At 30.1% G+C, this 20,302-nt stretch overlaps 4 protein-coding genes and 1 pseudogene across 4 annotated transcripts; 4 read left to right on the top strand and 1 right to left on the bottom strand.

Annotated features, from left to right (window-relative positions):
* The first annotated feature begins 1,420 nt into the window (after nt 1-1,420).
* LOC124834848 (blue copper protein 1a-like) lies at nt 1,421-2,124 on the top strand. Its single transcript, XM_047309649.2, has 2 exons — nt 1,421-1,589; nt 1,820-2,124. Exons 1-2 carry the CDS (start codon nt 1,421-1,423, stop codon nt 2,122-2,124), a joined length of 474 nt encoding a protein of 157 aa, XP_047165605.2.
* Nucleotides 2,125-6,762: 4,638 nt separating this feature from the next.
* On the top strand, nt 6,763-7,676 carry LOC148197874 (uncharacterized; annotated as a pseudogene).
* Nucleotides 6,788-8,571, top strand: LOC124834851 (uncharacterized). Its single transcript, XM_047309654.2, has one exon. It carries the CDS (start codon nt 7,872-7,874, stop codon nt 8,418-8,420), a length of 549 nt encoding a protein of 182 aa, XP_047165610.1. The 5' UTR covers nt 6,788-7,871; the 3' UTR covers nt 8,421-8,571.
* A 3,262-nt stretch (nt 8,572-11,833) lies between these two features.
* LOC124834857 (18.1 kDa class I heat shock protein-like) lies at nt 11,834-13,356 on the bottom strand. Its single transcript, XM_047309663.2, has 2 exons — nt 13,073-13,356; nt 11,834-12,380 (listed from the first exon to the last, which is right to left on the bottom strand). The coding sequence occupies exons 1-2, from the start codon at nt 13,179-13,181 to the stop codon at nt 11,917-11,919; spliced, it is 573 nt and encodes a 190-aa protein (XP_047165619.1). The 5' UTR covers nt 13,182-13,356; the 3' UTR covers nt 11,834-11,916.
* A 1,360-nt stretch (nt 13,357-14,716) lies between these two features.
* LOC124834849 (ALA-interacting subunit 3-like) lies at nt 14,717-18,575 on the top strand. The gene is made up of 8 exons (XM_047309650.2): nt 14,717-14,954; nt 15,404-15,462; nt 15,556-15,630; nt 15,725-15,841; nt 15,980-16,050; nt 16,423-16,732; nt 17,035-17,324; nt 18,262-18,575. The coding sequence occupies exons 1-8, from the start codon at nt 14,882-14,884 to the stop codon at nt 18,317-18,319; spliced, it is 1,053 nt and encodes a 350-aa protein (XP_047165606.1). The 5' UTR covers nt 14,717-14,881; the 3' UTR covers nt 18,320-18,575.
* The last annotated feature ends 1,727 nt before the right edge of the window (nt 18,576-20,302 follow it).

Here is a 20,302-nt window from a genome sequence, read left to right as displayed (position 1 = left end):
TATAAAATAGATTTATTTTATTCATAAATCAATAATTTTGCATTCTTTCAAATTTCAAAAGTTTTTTTTAAATCTATAAATAATCATAAATTTTCTAAATAACGTGAATCTCTTCGAATAACATGTATCTAAACTTACCTACTTTATTATTTATTTCATTTGATATAACAATAAACAGTTTTTATAAGAATCATGCACAAGAAGCAACTTTATCGGTGCCAAGAACTTGTGGAAAAGAGATAAAACTTGTGGTTTTGCATATCCATCATTATATATTTTGAAATTGCAACTAGGAATTTGGTCACCATCGAATTAGTTGTAGCGGTTCTTCATTAATTAAATTCACAATTTTTTCATATAAATTATATGAAAAAAGATTTCTATTAATATTATATTTATATAAGTATTTTTTAATTTTATTTAATTTTTTCTTCAACCAAATCCATATATTTCCACTTCATTTCTGACCATTTTTTATACCTATTTACTTCAGCTCCCATCTTACCAATGAAAAGGAAAAACTTATCTTGATCATGATCAAGCGGTAGCTATCGTTCGTGTGTCTATGATGTATGTCTGCAAGCAAATAGTACGACATAGCAGAAAGCAGGCCGCCGGAACAAATATTCTCTCTTCCAATGCTTTATCCATTCCCCTCCTTCCACATGGCATACATCCAGCTCATTCTTTTTAAGCAAAAACAAAACAAAAATAAATATACAACATATTTTTTAACACTATTTCTTTTATTTATTAGAAAAAAACAATATAATTTGTTTACATTTTATCATAATTTTAGACGTTTATTTATTGTAAAACAATTGATGTTTTAATGTCAAATTAACTAATATTTTTTTCTCAAATATATTAGTATCTAACAATATGAAAAAAAATTCTTTGAGAAAAAAAACATTCATTTGATATTGATGGGTAAAATAATCATAAAAAAAATTAAGATTTTATATTTGTAAAGAAATAAAAAGTAAAAGATGATGAAGGAAAATATCAAAGTGTAAAAATTTATTATATGTAAAAGTATTAGTTTCCTAATAATATTCATCGCTCGAGATGCAAAGCATAAAAATATGCATATTCTTGAGTTAGAATATGCGCCAACATTTTACATAGTAAAGATTTCTTAATTTATGTATATTAAGTCTAAAAGGGAGATAGATATATAATTTACAATGTCTAATTAGATTAAGTCCAAGAAAAGTATTTGGAAGAGTAAATACAACTCAGAGGGTAAAAGCCGGCAAAGAATGTCGATAAAATCAATATTAGAACTCCTATATATCTAATCGTCATTCATTTTCAAATCGGTGTGACCTAACAATTCATCTAAGCAATAACATTTGCATAGAAAACATTTGTTAGTTCTTCCCCTATTTACTCTAACTCCTTATAGTTCAATAATCAAATGGCTTCTTCTTCAGCTAGTCTTGCCTTCTTTGCCATCTCCATGGTTCTGCTTTCCTCGGTTGCTTTGGCTACTGATTTTGTTGTGGGTGATGACAAGGGTTGGACTCTTGATTTTAACTACACAGTTTGGGCACAAGACAAGGTTTTCCGTGTCGGTGACAACCTTTGTATGTTCCGAAAAACCCTAGCTATTTCTTCTCAGTTAATTTTGCTTCCCACTTTACATATACTTCTCGAAGTTATCACTATGATTTGCATGAATTAATGCTCTTATAAAAGCTTTATCTTTTTTACCGTTTTATTAAACATAAAAGAAAAAACAATGGTTCTTCACATGAATACTGTTATTATACGTGTTTGGAGTTCCTTTGCTAAGATGAAGATGCTCTTATGGCAGTGTTCAACTATGAGAACTCGAAGCACAACGTGGTGAAAGTGAGCCAAACAGAGTTCCACGATTGCAGTTCCACGGCAGCGAACGATGTACTCTCAAGCGGAAAGGACGCCATCACGCTGAAATCAGAAGGGAGGAAGTGGTACATTTGCGGCAAAGGCAACCACTGCAGCAATCATCAAATGAAGCTCGTCATCAACGTCGAGTCTGCAGCTCCGACACCGGCTCCCACTTCCTCCGCTCCTTCTCTCGTCGCTTCTCTCTCTGCTGGGGCCCTCATCGTTGCCGGAGCAGCAATCCTTGCCTGAGATCAACGCACCTACCATTGAGCAAAAACTTTTATTTCCTTGCTGGATGCATTATCATCATTCGTTTTATGTTGTTTTTGCTATAAGCTCGTCTCAATAATATGTCTGATTTGATTTGGACTGCAAGATAAGTGTTTGTGGAAAACACGATGCATGCTTCGTTACCCATTCCTATTAATTACCTCTTATATTCATAAGTAAATCGTAATTATTTCTGCTAATTATGATTTCTAATGTATTTCGTTAATAACACATAGTACTGCAAATATTTAGTATTGTGCTATTTTGCTAAAACTTTAATTTGTGAACTAAATGTTTTAAGTCTACTTTACATTATTGATTTTTTTTCTCTCCCTTAAATTAAAATAAAATCCACTGTATCTCTAGATTGCAATTACTTTATTTTTTTCACTCTCGATTGAAGTAATTGGAGAGAAAAGTCTTTGTTTTTTTTTACTCTATTTCACCTATTAATTGTGTAAATTTCACTTTTATTTTACACTTTTTAAGGTTAAATTCGTTACTCATGCTCTGTTGAGTGACAAAAGAAATGGAGCGAGATAAAAAAAAGACTAAAAAAATAAGTAAAAATTAAGGTTATTTAGTTAAAAAGAAACATGTGATGAATGGTGAAAGTGGAGACGTTTGGTTGAAGATAAATACATGAAAAATAAAGTTATTTAAGTAAAAGGAAATATATTTCTAGTTTTTATTATTATTAATAAAAAAATTTATTTTTAATACCATATCTCTCTCTATATATATAACAAAAAAAAAAAGAGAGGAGAATATAGAATTGGGGATGCGTTGACTGAGGAGACATACTTCCGTGAGACCGTGCCTTTTTCGTTGTGTTTGTTTGTATTTCCTATTTCCTTCCTTCCAAAGATCAATAAATTTGAACAGGTTAAATATTACAGATATAATTCAAATTCAAATTTAAGGCTATTTAAATATTCATATAAATTATAATGTTTGAATCGTTTGAATGAACTTTTCGATAAACAATGTTATAGGGCAAAATTATAATACAACGAATTGTAAAATATAATGTTATAGTCTATATGAATTGGATATAATAGAGAAATTTATGCAACATGGGCAATTCAAATGCGAAATATATTTGAAGCTAAGTTGGCTATAAAGATTAAACATTCCAATGAAAAAGTCCATTTGACTTTATGTAAACAAAATTTATAAAAATACAATAACATTTTTAAAATTATTGCAAATGTTTTAAGCTTCAATTCTTTGAAAAATTGAAGCCTTTAGATGAATAGGCTTCAATTGTATAAGAAACGGTGTTTAAAGATACTTAATAATTTAAAAAATATCATTATATTGAAAATATTTTATTTGAGTGACAAATTTTAGGCTTTGTTTTTTCTAAAACTGAAACCTATAAAAATAGATTTGCTTTTATAAAAAAATCGAAGTCTAAAGTTCTATTTAGGGATAATTTTTAGAAATATTATAAAGGTGTCAAGTTCCTACTCTATTTTATTATTACAGTAATTTGTGTTTTCTTCTCCTCCTCCACTGCGAACATTGTACTACATGGTGGTGGGAAGGTGTAGCTTTTCAAAACGCGTATAGGGTTGCATCTCCTCAATTGTTGCTCGTGTTTCACACTTTTAGTTTCCTATTATTAACTTAAAAATGTTTAATGTGAGCTTACTTTTTTCTAATATGTTGAAATTATTTATTTATTTATTTATATGTTAGATATGTTGAAATTATTTATTTATTTATTTAAAAATTGGTTAATTATATGGTTAAATATATCAATTTATTTTGTTTGATTTGATATTGTTGTTGCATTCAGATAACCTTAGTTTTCTATTTGAAATTTAATAAGAAAATTATTTACTATCTATGAGTTCACATGGTTGTCAACGGTGTTAGGCTAATGAGTTTGAAGGTGACCGATGGGTGAATCGATAAGAGACATAAAATTGTTAGTGTTGTTTGAAATTATAAGAAAACATTAGAAGAGAGGGTTCAATAGTGTTATGGAAAAACTTTTTTCACAGATGGGCGTTTAACAACCTTGGTGACGGTTAAACGGTCTACACAAGTTGTTAGACGTTTGATTTATACGGCATTGTTTCAACCACAACGTTAAATATACAGTGTTTTTCAAGTATTTAGCAAAACTACTGTAGTGTTTAAGAAAGACTCCTAGGAAAATAACGTCTAATGACAATAGCATTTATCAATGGTTAACTTTGTAAGCAATTGTAGTATTTATAAATAAGGTGTTTTGTAAAGCTAAAATAATAAACACATAATTATTTTATACTGGTTCATTCAATTGAGCTACGTCCAGATTTTCTTTAAAACCTTTTAGAGGGTTCCACTATAATCTCAACAAGATTACAACTAAGTATTAGCACGAGTCTTGGTTACACTAGTCAATCTTGGTAACACCTGTTATGCTGACTAGAACTGAGTATATTATATATCATTCTTGGCAACCTTAGTCAATCTTGGTAACACCTGTTACGCTGACTAGAAATGAGTATTAAACATCACTCTTGGCAACCCTAGTCAATCCTAGTAACACTTGTTACGTTGACTAGAATTGAGTATTAACACCACTTTTAGCATCCTTAGTCAATCCCGGTAACACTTGTTATGCTGACTAGTTCAAGTATTCTAAACCACTACTAGTTCCCTAGTCAATCCTGGTAACACCTGTTACGCTGACTAGTTTGAGTTTACCCACTCATGGTTTTCCATATATAAATGTTTAACAGGTGTTTAACTCAACTAAGCTAACCACTAAGTGTTTGAATTCTCTTCAGAATGTACAATCAATTAGATTGTTTATAAGTCTTATAACTCTCGCAAATAGGATGTGTTTACAATACAACTCAGTCTAATAAATGTTGTAGGATTTTTTCTCTTCTTACATATGTAAGCTTATGACTCTATAAAGCCTGAGAGTGTATTCTCAGAGTTTTTGTTCTTGCACGAGTGTGATTTTTGCTTTTTTAAATGATCTTTTCGTTATTTGTATGCTTATCCTTCTTGATCTTCTTTCTAAGGGATCTTCTATTTATAAGCTTCATGGGAAAAGATCCTTAGACAATGGTTGTCTTCAATCTTTCGATCTTCGTTGTCTTTTTCATAGGTAGCAACAATAGGTTAAAGTCAACATGTCAAATCAGGCATGCTTTTTGTAGTACTTTAACCAAAGTGGGTTGTCGAAATCTTCAACACGACTTTTGATGGGGAGAACATTCCATGATTGTCTTCTTTGTTTCTAACATCCACTTCTAACTTGTTCATGATGGATCAGGTTATTCCTACAGGGAGGGTTTCGTTTCCGATGTCTCAATGATGCGAGGAGCTCGTTTCGTTGGCATTCTTCTGGTAGTGGAGATCGTAGGAGCTCCCTTTTCGAAGCAAACTGCAATGACAACGGAATGAGCTGCAGTTTTTGTTTCGCGTTTCAGATTAGGGTTTTGTTTTGAGAATTTTAGGGTTTTGTTTCTTGTGTTCTTTATTCTTCTCTATAGATTTGGTTTCACAATTTAGGGTTGGGGTTCCTACGTTTGGGCTTGGGTTTTTCTGTGAGATTGTGATTTGGGATTTTCATTTTCGATTTGGATTTTTGCTTGTGAATCTGATTTTCGCAATAAGGGATTTTGGGTGTTTCTTCTCTGTTATGTGATTGAACAAAAGCTTTTACATGTTTCTTTAATTGATTCCCAATTTTTTGCCAATGAACCCTAATTCAAAAAAAGAACTTTGACTTTCAAAAGGAACTTTGAGTTTATGAACCCCAAATTCCCAAAAAGCAATTCCAGCAAAAGAAGTCAAATCCCTAAGTTCTGTCCATGTGAAGTACGAATAAACTCTAATTTCCCAAAATGAATTCCCAATTTTTATGAACCCTAAACTCTGAGTTTCTTTTCCCAATTCATAATTCGAAAAAACTATTCGGTTAATTCACTTTTGCCAAATTCTTTAAATTAAGAAAAGGAAAAATACACGTCAGAATTACCTAAAATAAATAACAAACTCTATGTCATTTAACATTAACATTAGATGTCACGTATATGCCAGTCTAACATCTTTGGTCCAATTTAACGGTAGGGCTCTAATCGTACCAATTTTTACAAAAATTAAGACTTGAAATAAAAAATAAGTAACAGACCTCTTTGATATTCTAAAAAAAAAGAAAAACCTGACGAATTATTAAACCTTAATTCAATTCTCCATGGGTATGACCCGTTTTCTTTAAATCTAATCTAACTTAGCATTTTATAACTTAGAAAATATTATTATTTAACAAAATTGAGAAAAATTAGACATAATGAAAAAAATCTTTGACTAAAAATTATTATCAATAAATTCCACTTCCAAAAAATATGAATATATCTTTGAAATTTTTTAAATAATAATTTATTTAAATAGTTTTCTTAATTTAATGGTAATTAATTTTTTTTATCCAAATAAAATTAAACTTTGAATTATCTTATACAAATTAAAAACTTTAGAGAATAAGATTAATTTAAATAAATATATTTAAATGTTTTAAAAATTATAAAATTTCCTAAATACAAGTTAAGCTTTTTGAAATGACGAAAACCTCAAAACTTCAAATTTAAGATGTGCTTTCCAAAATGAAAACCTAAAATTTTCATTCTGTTGTTTAGGATTTGCAGCAACGTTTCCAGCAAAGATGTGGCTCCCAATAAGTTAGAGGTTTTCTTCTCTTCCTTTCCTTCCCAAGTTTTCTCCTTTTCTTCCAATCCCCACTTCCCCTTTCGTTCTCACTCTCACTCCCAAACCTCCTTACACCACGAAGCTATCTCACAATTCAATGGCTTGCTTAAGGGAAATATTTTGGGATTTCTTGTGAAGATGAAGCGCTACCCTACTGCTATTTCTCTCATTAAGCAAATGGAGCTTAAGGGAATTCGCCCTGGCCTTGTTATTCTCACCATATCCATCAATTGTTTCTGTCACTTAGACCAATTGGCCTTAGCTTTCTCTGTATTTGCCAAGATTCTCAAACGGGGTTATCACCCAGATGCCATAACATTAACTACACTGATCAGATCTTTCTGTGATAAGGGTGAGATCAAGAAAGCACTAAGCTTTCACGACAAAGTAGTAGCATTAGGATTTCCGCTCAACTAGTTTACCTACGGGACTCTGATCAATGGATTGTACAAAATAGGAGAAACTAAAGCTGCCATCAAATTGCTCAGAAGGATTGAAGGTCTATCAACGGTAATGTACAGTACAATTATTAACCGCCTATTCAAAGATAAACATACAAAAGAAGCTTATAATATGTATTCTGAAATGGTTGTCAAAGAAATCTCTCGTAATGTTGTTACCTATACTGCTCTAGTTTATGGCTTTTGCTTTGTGAATCAGATAGAACAAGCGTTTCGTTTCATTTCATAAATGAAATGCTATCCAATGGTATCAAGCCAAATGTTTATACCTATAGTATATTGATGGATGCATTATGTAAGCAAGGAAAGCTAAGAGAAGCAAAGAATGTGTTGGGTGTGATGATAAAAGCTTAACGTGAAACCTAATTATTTTAGCTTATTGCTTTAATGGATGAGTATTGCTTAGTTAATGAAATGAAGAATGTGAAACAAGTATTTAATGCAATGATCCGGATAGGAGTGAGTCCAAGTGTATCCAGCTACACTATCATGATAAATGGACTCATAAGGAACGATAGGTTGGATTAGGCCATAAAACTCTTTCAGGAAATGCGCAAGAGGGATGTGGTTCCTAATAAAGTAACTTACAATAGTCTTATAAATGGTTTTTGCAAATCTGGGAAAATAGCTTATGTTTGGAATCTTATTGATGAGATGCATGATAGAAATCAACCATCGGATACAATCACTTACAATTGTTTGTTAGATGCTTTATGCAAAAACTATCATCTAGACAAGGCATTTGAATTATTCAAGACAATGATGGAAAAGGGAATTCAACCGGATATGTACACATGGAACATACTTATTAATGGAATCTGCAGAGGGGGAAGACTTGAGAAGGCACCAGAGATCTTTCAAGATCTTTCAATTAAAGGCTACCCTTTAGATGTATGTAGTTATAGTACTATGATAAGTGGTCTTTGTAAAAAGGGTTTGCTTGATGAGGCATTGACCTTATGGTCCAAAATGGAAGACAATGGTTGCTTGCCTGATGCAGTAGCTTTTGAAATAATGATTACTGCTCTCTTGGGAAAGGATGGCACTGATAAGGCAGAGGCATTTCTTCGTGAAATGATCTCTAGAGGCTTGTTGTAATAGTAGAAGGTGAAATCTCATTTATTAGAGGAGTCTTACCTTTCTTCAACTTATTCCTCACATGCTGCATACTGGATGTGGAATTGATATTTTTTTATTTTTTATTGTGTACCCTGCATTTTGATTGCTATAGAGCTTCTGTTTTCTTTGACATTGCATTTTTATTATGGAATTTGTTTAAATTATTATTACAGGGTTTCAAATAAATGATTTTATTGTCTTTCTAGACCAAAATGGTGATGTCACTCCCTGTGTCTAAAATCTTCATGGCTTTTTATTTCTAACCGTTTCATATTCCCCATTCATGTTCGTGAGAGCCAAAATATGTTTTTTCTATAGGATAGTGTTGCACCTAACTGAAGCCATATATCTTTCATTATTTAATTACTTGTAGGATTAGTTAGTGGTAGTTAAGTCGAACGAAGTGTAATGATTGATTTTTTTATAACTCTTATTTTCTGGACAGTTTTAACGTTTTTTTTTGTCACAATTAGTATTAGGTAGGTAGTTTAGTTTTAGAGGGAGAAGCAGCTTTAGTTTTCATTTTCTTTCAAGTTCTGGACAGTTTATTTTCTGTCCATTGGCTCCAAATTTCGTTTGCAATTTCAGATTTGTATTCTTCTCTAATCTCTTTTACTTTCTTTGTTTGGATTGATTCAATTTCTTTACTGCTTTTGCTATTGAAATTAAGTCCTAAATCTGTTCTTCATCTTTGAATGCTGTTTTAGTTTCTTTACAATGCAATTTCATCATGCTTTTACTTTGTCTATTGCTTTAAACTCATCTACAATTTTACATTTCAGATTTATGCAAATTTCACATAGTTAACTCTGTATATTGGCCTTGCATTTTTAGCTTTCCGTCACTGTTTCTGATTGAAGCAATTTTTAGTTTTGCGCATCAAAATTTCAAAGTGATACATACTTTAGCTTTAGATAGATGATCGAAACAGAAGTTTGGTTTCAATTCTGCACTCATTTGACAGCTTTGCCAGTTTTAGTAATTAGGTTTTACTGCTTTGATGGTTATTCCAGTTTTCAAAATTTAGTTCTGCACCAGTTTTAGTTTGCTTTTATGATTTCAATTGGCCAATATTACTTTCAATTTTTGTTTCTAATTTATTGTAGTCATTGTACTCCAATTTTAATATATTCATTTTGGAATTCCATTTCACTGTGATAACTGACGCAGCTCATACTGTTTTTTCGTTTTCATTACTTTTATTTATTGATTTTTGATTCCTGCGCTTCGCCAAATCGATGTGTATGTCATGTTTACTTCTTTCCATTCAAAATAGTTTTACTTTGTTAAATTTAATCATTTATTATACCACTGTTTTCACGTTCAATTTTCACCGAGATATTTCATCAAACAGTTTTAGGCACTTATCTGTTTTACTAAACCTCTTCCTTCCATGTTTCATAATGAGTTCCTTGTTTTTTAACACTGCCTTTTCAAATTACTGAGAATTTCTCTTTTTGGGTCTCCTTTCCTTCTTTTCTTTTCTTTCTTTGCTTACAAGATTCCCGTTAGTTACTTGTTAATTCCGGAAGTAATATGGCTCGGCACTATAAAAGATGAGTACGGTTTAGTATGATCCAAATGGAAGATACATCATGTTCTTGAGTTTGATAGATCTAAATCTTCAGTAACATCAATTTTTTTTTTCTCTTACAGATATTTGGTTTCGAACATGATGAAACTTCAAAACTTACTCATGTTTCATTCAATATTTTCTGGAAATTCTTTACTATCAGTAGGTATACTTGTACCTTGAAATACCCATCTTTGATCTAATGATTACTCTATTCCCTCTCAGTTGTTTGCGGAGTTTTTAATCATAAATTTTACATATTCCAAATGAGAAGGTTAAGGTACCTTGTTAGTACGAGAAAAAAACCAACCTATTTCCTTTATCAAAAAACTTCCAAATATAAATAATTTCTTTTCTCATGACTATAGAACTGTTTCGGAACATAAAACTCTTAGTGACTGAATGATCGAATGATATTGGTGGTGACCGAACGGTAATGGTCAAATTAACTCAGTGTTAGAAAAAAGATGACGTGACACTCTACCGTGAGCTAACTCAACTTCTTTTTAACATTGTTGGTTTTTTAGGACGGAAAATTATGTTTTTCTAAAAAAGAAGGACTAAAAAATACCTTATTTTGAAAGAAAGACTTAAAAATAAAATCACTTAAGATTAAAAACATATTTTTAACCCTAATGTAATCGGGTTGAGATGGAGAAATCTGGACTTCTATAAATTGGACTCTTCCTTATTTTGAAATGCTTTGACGTACAAAAACAAAATTTAACCAAAGTTGCATGATCTAAAAAGAATTCAAACTTTTTCCAAGTTGGTGAATTCGAAAAGTTGCCCACAACATCATCATTCATGACTTATACAAGGTAAAACGTATCACAAGTTACGTCAATTGTTTCATAAAGTTAGTTAAATTGACGAAGTTAATTTGAATAGTTATTCTTTTAAAAAAGAGTTGATCTTTCAGTATAAATTATAATTTTTGTCATATATGTTTGATACAATCAGAGAGACGGGTCAGTTATCCGTTAACAGTTCCATCTAAAAGTATTTGCTTCCTCTGCTGCCCTATTACTTATTGAGTATCATACACACAGTATTCATCAATACTCACAAATATTTTTATATATTTGTTATAATTTTTAATAAAATTATTTTAAAACAAATCTTTAAAATATAAATTCAAATAAAAATAATAGATTTTAAGTATATTTAAATCAAATTACTTAATAAAATATTAATAAAAATTATTTTAATCTTTTTAAAAATTAAATTTAAATGAATTGCACTAAAATATAAGTTTTAAAAATTAATCTTTTATAAAATAACTTTAATTATATCTATCTAAATAAAAAATAAAAATATAAAGTCAAATTTTAAATTATTATTTCATAATTAATATTTCTTTCACTAGTAATTTTATTTTGATCATTTAAATATAAAAAATTAATTAAATAAAATTTATTAATAATTATTAATAGTAGCGTTTTTTTATTATCATACAATAAACTAAACTTGCATTTGGGTTGTAACATTATACAGACAAAATATAAAAATATATTTAGTCTTAGTTGTATCATTCTATATGCATTCCAAAAGTAAATTAACAACAAATCGTACAGTAAAGTTTTCAATATGGTAAATTACAATTTATGGTTACATTTGGGTAATTCTAGTTTTTATTCTCAAATTTAAAAAGAATTTTGTTAATCTCTGAAAAGTAAAAGAAAAATATGAGTATTTCAAGATTAAACTACTTTTAATCCTTAAATTTAGTGTTTAGAAACTAAAAAAAAATTAGTTTGTATTTTAGAAGAGTGAAAAAAAAAACTTTAATTTGAAAATCAAAATTCCAAACTCGAACTCCTAAAAACACAATTATAAGTAAATTATTATATAAAATTTGTCCTTATTGACATGAATAAAATTTACAGAAGCAGCGAGGTTCTAGTTGTGAAAATACGAAGCAGCTTGAGCCATGAGGCTTTTGCTTACATCTGATATGTAACTTGCTGCAACCAATATCAGAACCATGACAAGCATGAACTTTAGGGCAACATCTCTTGTTGTTTCCTGCGGAACCCTCTCATCATCTTCTTCAAAATGGTACTCTGCATGATCTTTCATATCATTTTCTTCTGATATTTCATTCTCTCCTTTTCTCTTGTTTCCCCTTTTCTCTTCCTTCATTTCTTGCTCCTCTTGAAGAATCTGAGAGCTTTTCTTTGGCATCACCACTGAAAGAATGCTCTGCATCATATTGCCATGGATTGCATCGTCGTTGCAGTATGATGGGATTTCGAACTCTTTCTTGAAACGCTTCCATCTGTTTCCTTCCGATGGACGCTCCCCAGATATTACCAGCAAACCAACATGGTTTATCTGAATTCGTATTTGGTCTCTCTTGAAACCTGAAAACAACTTTTTCTGCTAACGTGTTCTTACGGAACATCATAACATTTTGTAAAACTTGCATTTCTATTAATTTCATACGCTTTATTCGTTTAATTATTATAATATGGAGTGATTTTTGTATCTTCACGAATCTTATACACGTATGTTGACCTTCCTTTATTGCTTTTTTAAGAGATTGCTATTAGGATTTATATTTAAAAAGGTTGAAAATTGTTTATCTTTAAAATAACCAGATTATATAAAAAACATTAAAAAAATGAAATATATTTATTTTAGCAAGAAGTTTTTAAAAAGTAAAAATATAAAGCCACCCTTTATAATAATAATTAAAATGACATTAAATAAACACTTAATTATATTTTTCAGTTCATGATATTTGAAGTAAAATGAATGTCAAAATATATGATCTAGATCCTTCAATATTATACTTTGAGGTTTAAAAACAATGATTGGATTCTCTAAAATTATAGTGCTTTCACTAAAAATGGATGTTTTTAAATTTGATTGACTGTTACTTTTAAAATTTTAAAAACTAAAATCGGATATACATAAATTGAGGCGATAAAACATAATTAAACATAGGTTGAATATTAGTCAAATGAAGATTCAACAAAAATGGTTTTTATGAAGAGATGAAGCAATTAAAAAACATGCAAATTGATATTTGGAGAAATGCAATGGAACATGCCTGGAAGATGAACTTCAAGGGTGTCACGACCCTCTTCTCTACGCCACACAAACAAAGGATCAAAATCTTCATAAGACCTATTGGCATGTGCGTGCTTGGGAATTTCCATGAATTCGAGAAGTTTTGGTGAGTGAGATGGTTTTAGGTTGAAGAGGAACCAATTAATATATATTGTTTTACATATAAAACTTGAAGAAGAGAAGAAGCTTCTAAGGTAAAGGGCTTCAAAGGTTTTCCTTTTGGGTTGGTGTTGAACTAGAATTATCCCTTGTTAACCTTGTCAAGTATCGTCACCCCGAGGTTAGTAGTTTTTAGGGTTTATATTTATAGATATATGCTTCTATGAGGGATAGGATTATTCATTCATGTTGTTCCATTCGTGATAACAAAGCAAGAAAATGCTATACGAGGAAGCAAACCATGAGAATTAATGAATATTTTCTACAAATGAAAAACATTTCATGCACTATGAAATTCTAAATGAGGAAACAACTCAGAACTAAACTTATTCAAAGCAAATATTGTGGTAATCAAGAATTCAGCCAATATTGTATAATGCCATTAATTCTTCTTCTTTTTATAATCAATCTCAGTCATTTCTTTCTTTTATAGAAACATTTTTAATTAAAATGACCATGCACATAATTTAAATTATCTTTTGTCAATCTCTTATTAAAATTTGTGTTTACTTAATTTATAGAGAAAAGAAAATATGATTATAAAAACATATGTTTATTATATATATATATATATATATATATATATATATATATATATATATATTCATTAAAAGTAGAAAAATATTCATTAAAATATTATAAATAGACAAGATTCTAATATATATGATTTATTTATTAAGTATTTATAATCTTGTGGATGGGGAAAAGTATTGGAGAGAATTTTAGATTTTATCTAATTTTATGTTTGGATGAGGTGATTTAAGATGATAATTAATTTATTTAATGAATTAAAAAAATGGAGTAAAATAAATCTATTTGGAGAAGAAAATTGAAATTCAATAACTTTTAAAATTTTCAAATAATTAAAATAATAAAATTCAAAACTTACCAAAAAAAAGAAAGATATTAAAATGTCACAACTAGTCGTGTTTTCTTTATACATATATTAAAAAAATAAATTCTTAAATATTAATTGAATATTTAAATTTAATATTTTTCTAAAATTTTAATTTTAAAATTGTATTTTTAAAATAAATGTTAAAAAATAAAATTTTGTCTTAAAAAAATAATTAATTTATTCAAATAAAAATAAGTGTTATAAGATGGGTTTGAGAGTGAATCATGTTCAAAGTTTGAGAAACATAAAAAGCAGATCCGTGGTATAAGTGTAAGTATTTAGTTGCATGGTATTTAGAATTTGACAATTAGGAGAGATCATACATTCGTTGATGACTAGTTGTTGCACACTTCAACTCATATCATACCCTGCACCAAAACAAGGAATTAACGTTGTACTTAGTACCACAATTTCTAGAATAAAGTGATACCAGAAAATAATTAAAAAAAAGTGGTGCACAATATATAATCAAAATGAGTTGTGGTTTGTTTTTAAAACAGTTGTCACCATCTTCCTCAAAAATCCAACCATAACATAGAGGTAGGTACAAAAAGCATTTTTCCTAAATATTATGGACAAAGGAGGAAAAATTAAGACTGGTTTTTTTTTATTTTATTTTCCCAAATGCTCTAGAAAGAAATCAATATTAAAGATGTCACCACTTTGCATGTTGTTTTCAATAACATTTTCCTGAATTGATGTGTCGTTTTAGTCACGGTGAATTTCGTGGCTATGTCTGCAGAACCTCCATCCACTTCGGTGGCCGTCGCAGATGGACAATCCAAGGGTGCCAGAAAACCCAAATGTAAATTTTTCTTCTTTCCCTAAAACTTTTTTTATTTAGAATTTAGAATTTTGGTGAATCTCATTATGAGATGCCCTTCCCTACAATGAGGCATTTTCTTGTATTTACATTGTTTTTTATCATTGCATGGTTTTAAAATGGAAGTTTTGCTTTGAACAGGTTAAAGGGTGTTTGATAAAATGTTCATTTAGCTTTTGGGAAAATGTTTGAATCCCATTATCCACATGAAATTTTGTACCATCATAGTTGATTGATTGTACTGTCATATAATCAGTGTTCCCTGTATAGATCTATCAAATGGTATAATGGTGATTAGACATTCAATGGAATTCTATTGATTTCTTTTTTTGAATGGTATAAGATATCCCTTTTGTTTTATGTTTTTCAGTTTGTGTTTTCTGTAACATTCATCTCGCCATGTGACTCATGAATTTTTGTATTTGTGATAGATTCTAGATTCTCACAGCAAGAACTGCATGCCTGGCAGCCAATTCTAACACCTAGTTGGGTACAACTTCCTACATAACTTCCATAGTTTTACAACAGAATCATAGTATGAAACCGTGTTTGTCTCAAAATTTGTCCACTTCTTTTTTTCCAGGCCATTTCAATATTTACGGTTATAGGACTCATCTTCATTCCGGTTGGTCTTGCTTCACTGTTTGCATCTGAGAGTGTAAGAGATTGTTTCCATGTATATTACATAGTATCAAGTAGAATTTTGGTACTCAAATTGAATGTGTGTTGAAGTAGTAGATCTTTTGATACAGGTGGTGGAAGTTCCATTCCGATATGATGAAGAATGTCTTCCACCCAATCACAAAAATGACGCAGTGGCATACATTAAAGATGATACGGCAAACAAAACTTGCAATAAGAAATTGACAGTGAGTACAATTGCTTATCACCAATTTAAATGAAAATAAATTTCTACTTTTTTCTTTGAGGAATTCATTTCTCCTTGTTTGAATCATATGCAGTTTAGGCAGAAACTTTTGTAAAACAAATTTCTGCAAATTTTGCAGGTTAAGAGTAAAATGACGGCCCCTGTTTATGTCTATTATCAGCTTGATAATTTTTACCAAAACCATCGCCGGTATGCGCAGTTAACCAGTGACTTTTTCCCTTCATTGCTTTACATCGATGCATTTGGCTTGGCACCCATTTTAGTACAATGACCTCTTCATTAGACTGAGACATCTTCAATCGTGTTCTTAAATTTAGATCCAACATAACTTAATCTCAAAAGATGGCTTAGCTTTATATTTTCTTTTCTGATTTTGTATCATCCTGCATATCAGGATTAAACACGTTTCTCTTGAGAACTTCTTGGTTTTCACTGACCTTTGTTTGTGCTTTCTTTAGTCTCATGTTGTATAAAACTCATTCATATATGAGAGAAAAACAATTCATTTATGATGAATGTTGGAATGGTTCTCCTTACTTGGATTTTGGATGATATTTTCAGATACGTTAAAAGTAGAGATGACAAACAACTAAGGAATAAAGCATCTGAGAATGATGTTGGCAAGTGTAGTCCCGAAGATTATACACCAAATGAAATGGGTCATAAACCAATTGTTCCTTGTGGCCTTATTGCTTGGAGTATGTTTAATGACACGTACAAACTTTCAAGCAACAATAAGGAATTGGTGATTAACAAAAAGAATATAGCATGGAAGAGTGACCAAGATGGGAAATTCGGGTCTGATGTTTATCCAAAGAATTTTCAAGCTGGAGGTTTGAGAGGGGGTGCTAAACTTAATGAGAGCATACCTGTAAGTGTATCTTTGTATTTATGTTCATTTTTTGTGGGAAAAATTAGGCTTGTTTATTTTGCCTTATTCTCAACTTGTTTCCTGTTTTCAAATATTGATATACAAATCTAAGAAAACCAAAAAGAAAAAGTTGTTTTTGATGTTTCCTTAACAGATATTCAAAAACAGGAAACCAACTAATAACTGATGGTAAACTTGTAGATTAAAAGGGAAAAAATAAAACAAAAAGTAAACAGTGTCTTAGTTCTTCTACTTTTGACATTATGAGAATTGAATCTTTGTCATCATGCGACATGTACCAGCTGAGTGAGCAAGAGGATCTGATTGTTTGGATGAGAACAGCAGCACTACCTACTTTCAGAAAACTATATGGAAAGATTGAGACTGACATAGACGATAATGCAGAAGTGATGCTTGTAATAGAGAACAATTATAATACATACGAGTTTGGAGCCAGAAAGAGCATAGTTCTTTCAACCACGGCTTGGGTTGGTGGAAGAAACCACTTCTTGGGGATGGCATATATTCTCATTGGTGGGATTTCCTTGTTACTGGCTGTGGGTTTCCTACTTCTATATGTGATGCAACCAAGGTGAGGAAGTACTACTACATATTTTCCTCTCCTTTACTTCATAGTTCTATTAATTTTATGGGTAAAAACATTGACAAAATACACCATGATTGTTTCTTCATGATGGGAAGAAATCAGTAATTTGCTCTGTATAGTAACACTCCCTTCTCCAAACAGTCCTTAAACTAATGTAATTATATAATTATTACCCATAAATATGTTTTTAGTCCTTAAAACTTGGACGACAATTTAAAATTTGTTTCTTTGTCAAACTTTAATATATTTGTGTTTCTAAATTTTAAAAATAAATAAATATAGTCTTTCTAATTCAACAAAATCAATTTTTTTGAACTTGTTAACTAGACTCACATTTTAAAGTTAGAAAATGTTAAACAATTTAAATGACAATCAAAAATATATTTAAATGTCAAAAATATTTAACGTAATTGAATTAAAAGGACTATATTGGTTATTTTTAAAATCAGGGGATCAAAATATAAAAATATTCAATATTGATACAAACTCCATTGAAATTGGAGCTCAACCATACAAGAGATTGATATCACTCTCTATCCAAAACAAAAGTAATGGATTAATGGATCTTTTACCTTAGTATAATACTCTACTTTCTCATTTCTATCTAACGTGAGATTTAGACTCACGGTTGAATTATCAACAATTTAATCATATATTTTACTAAATAGACTAATTTGAATTTTTTTTCAAAAGGACGGTATAGCTTTATTTCTTGTGCCGTAGGGATTTATTATACAGTTTCATTTGTTTAAGAATTAATTTGGAAGAGGGGTAGTAATTCAAAAACTAAACTGATATTTTCTTTTCTTATTGTTAGATGATTAAAGTTTTTTTCTGAAAATTTGTTTATGTTGGACTGTTTAAGCAAAATTTGACAATGGAGCCAAATACAGAATGACATTATATGTTGTTGTATATGCAGACCTCTCGGAGATCCATCATACTTGTCTTGGAACAGAAATCCTGGATGTCTAAGATGATTGGCTTTTACCATTTGAGTTGTTTAACAATTTACTTCTCATATCTCAATAAAGGATTTGTCACAAGGCCTTCTTCTACTTTGGAATCAGTTTGTCAACAAATTTACTTTTGATACTGTCGTAGAATTTCCTCGCTATTATATGGGACAGAGACAAGTACATCATTTTGAGTACTTGGACCTTATCTGTATACTGATTTAATGTTTCCTCAAGATTTGTTTATCTCTTATAATTACATCTTTTGAGGATTACATTAGGTTCTGTTGTATTTTTGTTTTGGTTTCTTTAAAACAGGTATTTAAAAAATGAGAGGAAAATACTATATGCCAATGTTTTAGATTTAATTTGGATTAGCATGTAACATGCAGGGAGTTTTATTATGTTAATCACATTTAGAAAAGTTATGTGTAACATCACCTTATTTAAGTGTATATAATAAAAGGTCAAAAAAAAGCTGAAATTTTGATTGATTTATATCCTCTGTTTAACTTTTTCTAATCTCAAAAACTAGTCCAAAAAGCATTAAAATTAAAAAGATATAAATAAATAAAAAAAACATTTTATTATTATTTTGGTTAGAGGAACTTGGATCGAAACGTCAAATCTCGACACTTAAAGATTATACCTAAATAGAGTAATACATCTAACAATTTCATATCCAAATCCTTGCACTACTATTTATTATTCTAATCTCTAATCTTTAATTTTTTAATTTATTTCTTCATGAATGAAACTCATTAAACAAAAAATAAAGTTTACAAAAATCTTGTGATTTTTAATAAACTTTAATTATTATATGGTAAAAAAATACAAGTGATGTATGATTTTTATTCATGTATATTTCACGTTCAAGTACACTTTTTTTCATCTTTCAAGTTTATTTCGTTAGACACAAAATTGTATATATTCTCCATAGGAAATGTTATGTTGTCGAGGACAATTTAGTAGCAAAATTCAAGTGAATCTTGCAAAAGAAAATGAAAAAATAGTTATATTAATGAATAATAACCTAATAGACGTGAGAAATAGGAACGTTAGGTGTTATTTAAAGAGACAACATAATTCTTGATTGACATCCCCAAACTAATGAGATTGGTCAAGTAATATCAATTTGTTAACAAGAAAGTGATGACAAGGGCGGGAAATAACATTGATAGGCATATCTGCAACTTGAAGTTAAGTAGTGACATGAGAGAGTGAAATAGAATGATCATCATAAGCTTCACAAATAAAGTGGTAGTCTACTTCAATATGTTTGGTATGCTCATGTAACACTAGATTTTTTAGCAATATAGATGACACTAGTATTGTTAGCATAAAGAGGTGTTGGAACATCTTGAGAAAAATTCAAGTTCAGTTAAAAGAACATGAAGCCAAATTATTTCAAAACAAGTAATAAACATGACACGATACTCGAATTCAGTAGAGAATTAAGATATGTGTGTTGCTTCTTCTTTTTCCTTGAGATCAATGAAGAACCTAAAAACATGCACCAACTAGTGATTGATTAATGAGTGTTAAGACAATCAGTCCAATCAACATCACTATAAGCAATTAACTTAGGAGGTGTGCGAATGGGAAAAAATAAACCTCACTGAGAGGTATCTTTTAAATAAACCTCTGTAAGAGGTGCCGCCAAGTTGATGATGTATAATGTGAGTATTATATTGATGGATTTGATGAGATATATGTAAATATGATTCATCCAAGTGGTGCTTAGACTTGGTCAAGTGGCGTTCAATCCTAATCAAGTGGAACTCAACGTAATTCACTAATGAGAGGTGGTACTCAAAGCAATTTAAGTGTCATTTAAGTGCAATTCACCACTAGGTGGTAGCACCCAACGTCGAATTTTTCTCTTTGTGTTCATAGTGGTTCATGGTGGTAGGCTTAATTGAAGTGACACCCAACACATGTAATATTATGAAATTTCTAATATTTTACCTTTTATCTACATTTCCTTGGCTTCTAACCTTTCTTCAC

The sequence above is a fragment of the Vigna umbellata genome, chromosome 5 (genome assembly GCF_029865625.1).
Source record: "Vigna umbellata cultivar VRB3 chromosome 5, Vumbellata_1.0, whole genome shotgun sequence".
Classification (NCBI taxonomy): Eukaryota; Viridiplantae; Streptophyta; class Magnoliopsida; order Fabales; family Fabaceae; genus Vigna; species Vigna umbellata.
This window is presented reverse-complemented; position numbering and strand designations above follow the sequence as displayed.

Excerpts from the sequence above, each read along its gene's own strand:
- LOC124834848 (XM_047309649.2), top strand. The coding sequence starts at position 1,421 with ATGGCTTCTTCTTCAGCTAGTCTTGCCTTCTTTGCCATCTCCATGGTT. Across the intron at positions 1,590-1,819 it reads CCGTGTCGGTGACAACCTTT|TGTTCAACTATGAGAACTCG; the intron begins GTATGTTCCGAA and ends CTCTTATGGCAG.
- LOC124834851 (XM_047309654.2), top strand. The coding sequence starts at position 7,872 with ATGCGCAAGAGGGATGTGGTTCCTAATAAAGTAACTTACAATAGTCTT.
- LOC124834857 (XM_047309663.2), bottom strand. The coding sequence starts at position 13,181 with ATGGAAATTCCCAAGCACGCACATGCCAATAGGTCTTATGAAGATTTT. Across the intron at positions 12,381-13,072 it reads CCTTGAAGTTCATCTTCCAG|GTTTCAAGAGAGACCAAATA; the intron begins GCATGTTCCATT and ends AGTTGTTTTCAG.
- LOC124834849 (XM_047309650.2), top strand. The coding sequence starts at position 14,882 with ATGTCTGCAGAACCTCCATCCACTTCGGTGGCCGTCGCAGATGGACAA. Across the intron at positions 14,955-15,403 it reads GGGTGCCAGAAAACCCAAAT|ATTCTAGATTCTCACAGCAA; the intron begins GTAAATTTTTCT and ends TATTTGTGATAG. Across the intron at positions 15,463-15,555 it reads CAATTCTAACACCTAGTTGG|GCCATTTCAATATTTACGGT; the intron begins GTACAACTTCCT and ends CTTTTTTTCCAG.